The 10,897-nt window shown below is 43.9% G+C and overlaps 1 protein-coding gene across 1 annotated transcript; it reads left to right on the forward strand.

Moving 5' to 3' along the window:
- The first annotated feature begins 6 nt into the window (after positions 1-6).
- On the forward strand, positions 7-1,162 carry Rnf113a (ring finger protein 113A). The gene has a single exon (XM_050121892.1). It carries the CDS (start codon positions 90-92, stop codon positions 1,116-1,118), a length of 1,029 nt encoding a protein of 342 aa, XP_049977849.1. The 5' UTR covers positions 7-89; the 3' UTR covers positions 1,119-1,162.
- The last annotated feature ends 9,735 nt before the right edge of the window (positions 1,163-10,897 follow it).

Genomic DNA, 10,897 nt, shown 5'->3' on the forward strand with positions numbered 1-10,897 from the left:
GATCCAACTCACCGAAGCGGAGACCACGAAGTCTGACGACGCGGAGCGGTCCTGTACGCCGCGGCCGTTTTAGAGCTTGACGATCTCAAATGGCAGAACAACTTTCTCCGGGGAATTCGGCCGGCCAGGTGTGCACCTTCCTCTTCAAAAAGCCTGGGCGGAAAGGGGCGGCGGGGCGCCGAAAGCGCCCGCTCTGTGATGCAGGGTCCGGGGACAGTGGCAGCAGCAGCGACGAAAGCAGCGCTGTGGTTCGACCGGAGAAGAAGCAGGCAACCCACAATCCGATGATCCAGAAGACGCGTGGTAGCGGTAAACAGAAGACGAACTACAGCGGCTTGAGTAGCGAGGACGAGAATGTACAGGAGGGTCTCGGCGTGGTCTACAAGTCGACCCGTTCGGCAAAACCCGTGGGGCCCGAGGATATGGGGGCTACCGCTGTCTATGAACTGGACACTGAGAAGGAGCGCGATGCACAATCCATCTTTGAACGGAGCCAGAAGATCCAGGAGGAGCTGAGAGGTAAGGAAGATGACAAGATCTATCGGGGAATCAATAATTATCAGAAATACGTGAAACCCAAAGATACGTCCATGGGCAATGCCTCCTCCGGGATGGTGAGGAAAGGTCCCATCCGAGCTCCCGAGCATCTACGTGCCACCGTGCGCTGGGATTACCAGCCCGACATCTGCAAGGACTACAAGGAGACTGGCTTCTGCGGCTTCGGAGACAGCTGCAAATTCCTCCATGACCGTTCAGATTACAAGCACGGGTGGCAGATCGAACGTGAGCTTGATGAGGGTCGCTATGGTGTCTATGAGGACGAAAACTACGAAGTGGGAAGAGATGATGAGGAAATACCATTCAAGTGTTTCATCTGTCGCCAGACCTTCCAAAACCCAGTTGTCACCAAGTGTAGGCATTATTTCTGCGAGAGATGTGCACTGCAGCATTTCCGCACCACATCTCGTTGCTATGTCTGTGATCAGCAGACCAATGGCGTCTTCAATCCAGCCAAAGAAGTGATTGCTAAACTTGGAAAGCATCGAGCTGAAGCAGAGGGAGGTCCTTCTGATTTCCAAAAAGACCCTGAGGAGGAGAGTTCAGTTCCCATTATTTAGGTTTTCCGTAATTCCCAGTCGCAAAATAAATATTTTGTTGTTTGTTAAAAATCTTTTGGAATCTTTTTTTCTTTTAGGAAAGTGGCAGAGAAGGCAGGCGATGGAATAGGGCCCTGGATGAAAGGTTTCAAGATAGGTATTATCTGGATGTTTTTAGCCTTGAAATAGGTACCTAACTGGTGAGTATTTCAGAGCCCTGTGTCATAAGTTGTGTGGATGGGAGAAGTCACGAAAAAAAGCTAAGATGTACTTGGGGGAACCAAAGTTGTGATGAAGCCAAGAACTGGACATATTTATTATATCATATTTCTATATTATGTAATAGTGTAGAAATTACTTTGATGCATTATGTTGTTGGAGCAAGTGTTGTTTTAAAATGCACATTGGAGGGTTTGAGTTGGTCCTTGATCACTTTGAAAGTGTACCTTGCAATCTTTGGAAAGTGGTCCATGCTTCCTTTGGAGCACCTATAGGTAACCCCCATTTCCACAGCTGATGAAATATGATAGATACTGTCCAGTATAATAGGTATTAGCCTCATGTGGCTACTTGTGCTTGAAATGTATAGATGGCCACTAAATTGGATGTTACACTTAACTGAATTTGTGAACTTGGAGATGGTAAAAGGCCTAATGTTTTATAATCCATAATCTGAAACTATCGGTGTTCTCTTAGACTCCAATAGAACTAATCACACCTTGTTAAAATTAGAACTAATCACACATTGTTAAAATTAGTGTACTTGTAGTCAAAATTGTTTGGGAACTAGCTTAGTGCTTGGCATATAGTTAAGAAATTGATGAGAGAGTTCTAAGAAAGGGGATTTAGACCAAAGCTTTGAGTCCACACCGAGGAATTTGAAGTTATATTCTGTAGGTAATGGGAAGATGAGGATTACACATACATTTGTGTAATTCAAATTGGGTTGAGATCAGGAAACAGATGAATGTATAAATTGAGTTAAATTGGGCTTTATTCATATTTAAAGATATTCATTTAAAGATTTTCTTTGAACAGACATTCTTTTTTTGTCCCTCTTTGGCTTTTTGAGAGAGGATCTCTTTGTGTAGCCCTGGCTGTTCTGGAACTCACTCTGTAGACCAGGCTGTCCTCAAACTCACAGAGATCTGCCTGCCTCTGCCTCCCAAGAGCTGGCATTAAAGGTGTGAGCCACCACCGCCTGACTGAACAGAGGTTCTTAAGCACTGTGTTTAGGACAGGGGATAATAGCAATGAATACAGTAGACACAGGCCGCAACTTCTGGAACTGTATACTGAATAGTAGCGACAAATGAGGTTGGTCTCAGCATTAACCTAATCTCTTGGGCTGGTGACATGTCTCAGTGGGTGGAGGCACCTACTGCCAGACCTGACTACCTGAATTGGACCCACATAGTGGAGGGACAGAGTTGACTCCCATCTTCAAGTACACACTGAGAATAAAGTAAATAAAATGTAATAGAGAAAAATAAGAACCTAGTCCTGGGACTGAGGGGAATACGGTTCCGTGGAAGAGCAACTGGCTGGAATGCCCAAGGGGAAAAAAGAATTGAAACACAACCTAGGACTCCACAGACATAAGATCACTTTTTCTTTTTCTTTTTTTTTTTAAGACAAGGTTTCTCTGTGTAACAGTCCTAGCTGTCCTGGAAACTCACTCTGTAGACCAGGCTGGCCTCAAATTCAGTTTTGCTTGCCCCCATCTCCCAAGTGCTGGGATAAAAGGCGTGCATCATCACCGCCTGGCAAGATCACTTTTTCTTACTATTTATTTGGGGTGTGTGTGTGTGAGAGACAGAGAGAGACAGAGAGAGACACACACACAGAGTGTATGGGCATCATGTATGTGTGTAGTGCCTTTGAAAGCCATAAGAGGACACTGGCTCCCTGAAACTGGAATTAGGGGCAGCAAGAGTTCATATGTGGGTTCCCTGTGTGGCTAGGAAGGCCGCTTAACTGCTGAACCATCTCGAGAGCCCCGTGGACTCACAGGATAGACTAGGATAGACTGTAGTAAAGAGTGTATGTAGCATAACTGAGGTATACGAGCAGTTTACTAGAAACAGGGCTTGAGGACACAGGAAATAATATGTAAGAGATGCGCAGAAGAATCAGTTAAATAGGAAAGAAAAGAGGCTATTGTAGAGAAGGCAGACAAAATGAAAAAATTCAGAGAAACAAATACAACAGGGGCCGAAGAGATGATTCAGCAGGGAAGAGTACTTGCTGTGAAAGCCTGAGGACCTGACGTAGAAAAGTTGGCCATGATTGCACGTGCATGTAACCTTCAGCTTTGTGGGAGCAGGAAGGCTGGGAGATCATTGGCCAGTCAGCCTGGCCAAAATGATGAGCTTCCAGCACAATGAGAGACCCTGTCTGAAAGAATAAAGCCCTGGCAGATGGCTTGGTGGGTACGACTGTCTGCAATTCAAGCCAGGAGATCTCAGTATGGATCACGGGAACCCCATGGCAAAACTTTGTGGCAGTGTGTGAACCCCAACAGTTCTCTAGGGAGATGGGAGGTGGACGCAGGAGAATACCCTAGAAGCTCAGAGGCCATCTGAACTGGGATACACAGAGCAATGAACACGAGATACCCTGCCTCAAAAACAAGAGGGACGAAGAGACTAGATCGTTCAGTAGTTAAAAGAGTGCTTACTACTCTCCCAGAGTAGTTAACAACTACTCCCAGAGTAGTTAACAACTGCCTGAACTCCAGCTCCAAGGGCTCAGTGCCCTCTTCTTGTGTGCAGATCTCCACAGACCTCCAGACAAGCACTGTTCCTTATATGTGCCACCACACAGAAACCTGTATACAATACACAAAAATAAATGTTTTTATAAGATGGGGACTAATGACTCAGTATGCCCCCCCCACAATACATAAATAAATGTATTTTTTTTGAAAGAGTGAAGAGGGCCAGCAAGATGGCTTAGAGAAGGTAAAGAGGCTTGCAGTCAAGCCCGATGACCATAGTGGGATGCCCCAAGCGTTGTGAAGGGAGGGAGCTAGCTCCCACAGGTTCTTCTCTGACCTTTACATGAGCTGACAAGACACCCAACCCTCAGCACACAAATCATAAATAAATGTAGTTTAGGGTTTTTTTTTTTTTAAATTAATTTCAAATTCCTCTCTCTCACTCAGGACCGCGAGGGGTGCACCCACACACTGAGACAATGGGGATGTTCTATCGGGAACTCACCAAGGCCAGCTGGCCTGGGTCTGAAAAAGCCTGGGTTAAAACAGGACTCGCTGAACATAGCGGACAATGAGGACTACTGAGACCCCAAGAACAATGGCAATGGGTTTTTGATCCTACTGCACCTATTGGTTATGTGGGAGCCTAGGCAGTTTGGATGCTCACCTTACTAGACCTGGATGGAGGTGGGTGGTCCTTGGACTTCCCACAGGGCAGGGAACCCTGATTGCTCTTTGGGCTGATGAGGGAGGGGGACTTGAGGGGGGAGGAGGGAAATGGGAGGCGGCGGTGGGGAAGAGACAGAAATCTTTAATAAATAATTAATAAAAAATTAAAAAACACAAATTCCTCTCTCTCTCTCTCTCTCTCTCTCTCTCTCTCTCTCTTTAGAGATTTATTTATTTTGTTTACAGTGTTCCGTCTGCATGTCTGCCTGCAGGCCAGAAGAGGGCACCAGATTTCATTACAGATGGCTGTGAGCCACCACGTGGTGGCTGGGAATTGAACTCAGGGTCTCTGGAAGATCAATCACTGCTCTTAACCTCTAAGCCATCTCTCCAGCCCTGTAGTTTAGTTTTTTAATGGTGGAAAGCCAATAGAGGAAACCACCTGAAGTCAAACTGTGATGACACCTGTCCACACACACACACACATACACACTGAGACTTTAAATTCTTATTTGTTTATTACATGTAAAAGTATTTTGCCTGCGTGTATATATGTATGTGCACCATGTGCCTGTAGTGCCTGGCAGGCCAGAGAGGGCATCAGATTCCCTTGGACTGAAGTTACTGGTGGTTGTTAGTTACCATGTGGGGCTGGAAATTGAACCTGGGTCCTCCGGAAGAGCAGCCAGTGCTTTTAACCACAGTGCAATGTCACTAGCCCCAAATTTAAGTTTTAAAAATAAGTCTGTTGCTGTGGGATAATCCTTCTGTAGGCTGTGATTATGTATCACTCTCATTGGTTGATAATAAAGCTAATTTGGCCTATAGTAAGGCAGACTATGACTAGGCGGGGAAGCCAAACTGAACATACAGAGAGGAAAATGGGCAGAGTCAGAGGGAGATGAGGCTGACTCTAGTAACACGTCATCAAACCTCCAGACATCCGGGCACTCAGGCGTGCATGTGCACGCGGGAGTGTGTGCGCGCGCCTGGGCTACTGTTTGAGCATTTATAAATAATATTAAGCCTCTGTGTGGTAGTTTGGGAAGTGACTGCTGGGTATTTGGGACTGAGCAGCTCTGAGACAGGAAACATCTGCCTACAGTGGTAAGAACCTTTACCCATTGAGCCATCTTGCCAGCCCGGCATTTAAGGGCCAGTGAGATGTATCAGCCAGTATAGGTAAGTACCTGCTACCAAGTCCGAAGATGTGCATTTGATTCTGGGACCCATGTTACGGAAGAATTGAGCTGATGTGGGTGAAATGTCCTCTAATCTCCTGGAATTCATTTACTTGGGCGTACACATATGTACACATACAAAAGAAGTAAAAAGGTTGAAGTTTAAAAACATTATTATTTATTTTTATATTACGTGCTTAGGTGCTTGGTGTGTATGTATGTATGTGCATACGTACATGCTATACATGTATAGCACCTACAGAGGCCAGGATAGGGCATCCAATATCCTGGAACTGGAGTTATACGGATGGTTGTGAGCTGTCACATGGATGCTGGGTACCCACCACGCGTGGAGAAAGAGAAAGCGCTTCTGCCAAATTGACTGTCTCCTGTAGACAGATTTGTCTTTGGTCTGCCGGCCCACAAAAAATGACACGGATGCATTATTAATTATGAAAGCTCGGCCTTAGCTTAGGCTTGTTTTTAACCAATTCTTTTAATTTAAATTGATTTAAAAGAAATATATATATATATATATTTAAAAGAAATTTATATATTATATATTTAAAAGAAATATATATTTCTAATTTATGTTTGTTATGTATGTTATGTAAGTAACGTGCTTGTTGCTTTGTCTCCATTTTGCCCATCCTGCTTCCTCTGCATCTGACTGGTGACTCCCCATTTTTTTCTCTGAGTCCTCTCAGTCCATTAGTTCTCCCCATACCCTCTGCCTATCTTAGCTTTTTGTTAAACCAATCACAGTGACACATCTACACGTAGTGTAAAGGAATATTCCACAACAGTCTCCCAGACTAGGGAGCCAAATGAAGGTTTTATTGACCCCAGACCCTTCTATTTCCTGCCCCTCTACCTCCTTCTGAGTCTTGTGTTTTGCCCTATGGGGGATGAATACAGAGACATGCTTCAAATCCCACTGCCCTCAGGCAAATTTATTGTTTGAGTTTTTTAGAATAAAAATTGATTTGTTAAGAAAAATGTGAAAAAATGGGCTGGGGTGATGGCTTAGTGGTGAAAGCATTGGCTGTTCTTCCAGAGGATCAGGGTTCAATTCTCAGCATTTACACAGTGGCTCATAAGCATTTGTTTTTTTTAAAAGATTTATTTATTTATTATGTATACAACATTCCTTCCATGTATGTTTATATGCCAGAAGAGGGCACAATCTCATTATAGATGGTTGTGAACCACCATGTGGTTGCTGGGAATTGAACTCAGGACCTCTGGAAGAGCAATCAGTGCTCTTAACCTCTGAACCATCTCTCCAGCCCCCGCTCATAAGCATTTGTAACTCCAGTCCCGGTACATCTGATACCCTCATCTGGCCTCCTCAGACACAGACATGAAAGTGGTGCACAGATGTACATGAAGTCAGAACACTCATGCAAACATAAAAACAAATAAATAACATTTTTAAAATGTGACTGGAGCTTGAGGGAGTATTCTATTGACCAAATTAATACAGGACACAATAGAGAGGTATGGTCAGATGATTAATAAAGAAGGGGAGGTAAAGGGGGCAAATAAATTGGAGAAAGTATGTTCGGAAGAAAACAAAACAAAACAAATGTATTAAGAAAGTTTTTTTTTTAAAGTGTCTTCTTGCATCAGGCCTGCCAAGTTCAAAAGGCAAGACCAAGGGCTAGCACATTACCTTGTATTTTTAGAAAATAGATTTTATGGGCTGGAGAGATAATCCAACAGGTAAAGACACTTAATGCCAAGCCCGAGGACCTGAGTTCAATCCCTAGGACCCACATGGTGGACAGTGGCAACCAACTCCTACAAGCTGTCTTCTGACCTGCACACACCCTCTGTTGCATGTGCACACTCATACAGGTGCCCACAAAATAAATATAAAAGCAACTCCGAAGGCCTGAATATAATCCCTATCGCTACCACTATTACAACATGCTCTGTGTCCCCAAATGGGCCAAGCCACTTGGTGAAAAGAGAACTGATTCCTGCCATGTGAGCACACCTGTGTGCCACACACATGTGTGTACAATGAATGAATGTACTTTTTAAAATGTACAAATAAAAGGAAAAAGGGAAGCAAAAGGAAAACAGGCTGAAGTCGTTAGCCTGGACACTGAAGGAAATTTCCCTGCAGTAAGTGGAGAAATTAAAATAGATGACAATGCAACCTTGATGGAGAAGAGGAGGCCACACTTGATGAGCCACACATCGTGTCGTCAGTGGACCCTGTTCTACTTATTATCCAATACAAAGGGCTATTTTAACCCACTGTTTATAATGAGACAGGGCAAGACAGTGAAGAGGTTTCTCCATCTTGTAGTCTCAGACCATTTTAGATTTGACTAGAACTTGATCACCTTGGTGGGAAGCACTATGGAAAATTACCCGACTCACAATGCCCAAGGTAACTGCTTATCTTTGCTTCTGTTGAACTGCTTGTGTAGAACCCCATCCAGATAACTGCTTTCCTTAGCTTCTGTTAAACTGTTTGCTTGTGAAAAACCTTCCCCTGAAGCCCTGAGCAAGATACCAGGATGTTGTTTTTGCCACAAAAAAAAAAAAAAAAAAAATCCCTTACCCTAAACACTAAGAACTACACTTGGGTCTCAAATACCCGAGTGTGTCCCAGACAGATAAAGACTTTCACTTGGCTATAAACTGCGCCTGAGTGGTCATCTCTGGTGTGAATATTTTAATAGTTCTATTGGAACAGTTTTTTAAAAGGGGGAATCTTTGTTCGTTCCGTTTTTAAGTGTAATTTTTTAAAATTTTAACTTAAAAATTTACATATATGCATATATATGCATGTTAATGAGTGCTATACATGTGTTGTTGCCCTTGGTGGCCAGAAGAGGGCATGGGGCCCTCTGGAGCTGGAGATACAGGTGGTTGTGAGCAGCCTGACATGAGTTTTGAAAACCAAACTCAGGTCCTCTGTAAGAGCACTGTGTGCTCCTAATTACCGAGCCATTGTTCCAAAGTGCACACACACACACACACAGAGTATGTGTGTATAAATTAAATCTCAGTATGTAGCTATGACTGGGCTTGAATTTGCTGTGTATACCAGGTTGACCTCAAACTCATAGAGAGATGTGTCTGTCTCTGCTCCCTGAGTGTGTGCCACCAGGATTAGCTCGTAAATGATTTTTTTATATTATCACTTTTTTGTTTTATTTTGAGTCAGGGTCTCACCATGTATGTAGCCCTGATTGACCTAGAACTCACTCTGTAGACCAGGGTGGTGTTAAACTCAGAGATTTGCCTTCTTCTGCCTCCCTAGTGCTAGGATTAAAGGCATGTGCCACCATGCCTGCCTTGGTTGTTTATTTTTTTAGTGCAATTAGAAAATATTAGGATATTGAATCACAGAATGCTATGACTCTCTTGGGTGTTGGCTTTATCATCCCATAAAGGGCAGTTAGTTTTATATACTAGAATGCAAAGTGTGCTGAGCAAGTGTACCTTTGTATGCGTGTGTATCATTGATACGAGCACCAACATGTCTAGGAACACAATACTTCAGACCCAAATGAATGGCAAGGCCTTCCCCTAGTCTATACACAACACTTACAAACATTGACTTTTATCTAAAACAACTGGCTAACTACAGCCTGAGACCACTCTCTTATGGAAACACGCTTCTAAGATTAGCTAACCTGCATCTTTCCTTGGTGTTGGTTATAATAAGCAAGCTTCAGTTTCCTGGCTATTGCTAGGGCATCTCTGTCAGAGCACACAGCCTACACCATCTCAACCTTTCCTGTCTCATCCTGTCTTCATTTTCTGTTACCCTAGTCCAGGCCAGTCCCAAAGCCATATAGGTCTCCAAAACAAAGCATACTAAGTGGCGTTTAGAGTCGCTGTCACACAGCTAATATGTCTTGAATATCTTAAATTACTTCTAGTCCTGAGCTTTTAGTAGGAACTATTTTCTAGACTCCAAACCCCTTGATTATTACCTGTCAGAACTGCTGCCCTCTTTAGTGTCGCTGATCCTGGTAGGCCAGTTTTCTAATAATTTTAATAATGTTCTGCAAGAAAAACATATAGGCATCCTCTTGAATATTAACCTTTATCAGGCGATGAAAGGAGACAGAGACAGAGACCCACATTGGAGCACCAGACTGAAATCTCAAGGTCCAAATCAGGAGCACCAGGAGAGAGAGCACGAGCAAGGAACTCAGAACCGCGAGGGGGGCACCCACATACTGAGACAATGGGGATGTCCTATCGGGGACTCACCAAGGCCAGCTGGCCCGGGTCTGAAAAAGCCTGGGTTAAAACCGGTCTCGCTGAACATAGCGGACAATGAGGACTACTGAGACTCCAAGAACAATGGCAATGGGTTTTTGATCCTACTGCACCTATTGGTTTTGTGGGAGCCTAGGCAGTTTGGATGCTCACCTTACTAGACCTGGATNGGAACCCTGATTGCTCTTTGGGCTGATGAGGGAGGGGGACTTGATTGGGGAGGGGGAGGGAAAGGGGAGGCGGCGGTGGGGAAGAGACAGAAATCTTTAATTAATTAATAAAGAAATAAATTAAAATAAATAAATAAAAAATAATGTTCTGCAAAAGATGGAAATTTTGGGTATGTACTGTAATGGTTAAAAAGTAGCTCCATTTCAAACTCAGTTACGATGTTATAAAAAGAAAAACCTAGGCGTCAGCAGGACCTTATCCTTAGCTTAAGGGTTGTTACTCATAAGTTGTCTAGATCATGACCCTAAGGTCAGTCATGTCAGTGGTTGAATCTCGACAGCAATGTGAAGAGGAGACTGATCTCAGAGCCACTGGGCTCACCTTCCCTTATTTTGTAATTGCTATCCTAAAATATTAGCCAGATGCTCATAATGCTTCTGTAATCATCCTTAACCACTTGCTTGCTCAGAAAACAAAACAAATATGATAACAGAAAATCCTCAGAGTTGAGACAATTGTGGTTTTTGCCTTTAAAAACTCCAGCTCCTGTCTTTTCCCTCTACAGAAGCTCTCAGGTTGGCAAAGAAGGCTGTTGTTGCAACATTGCTATAAATAAAATAACCTTGCTTTTTATCTTTTAAATGTCAATTCTGTTTGGTGGTCTGTAGCGCGCATCATGGCGCTGTCATGTCAGGGGCACGGGGCCTGGGCGCCATTTGCTGTTCCATGTCAAACTTGACAGCTTGTGAGCAACTTGTGCGCATGCGCGCCCACAGCGCATGCGCCCGCGAGCCCCCCCCCCCCCC

The sequence above is a fragment of the Alexandromys fortis genome, unplaced genomic scaffold (genome assembly GCF_014885135.2).
Source record: "Alexandromys fortis isolate MF-2015 unplaced genomic scaffold, M_Fortis_MF-2015_v1.1 scaffold_189, whole genome shotgun sequence".
Lineage (NCBI taxonomy): Eukaryota > Metazoa > Chordata > Mammalia > Rodentia > Cricetidae > Alexandromys > Alexandromys fortis.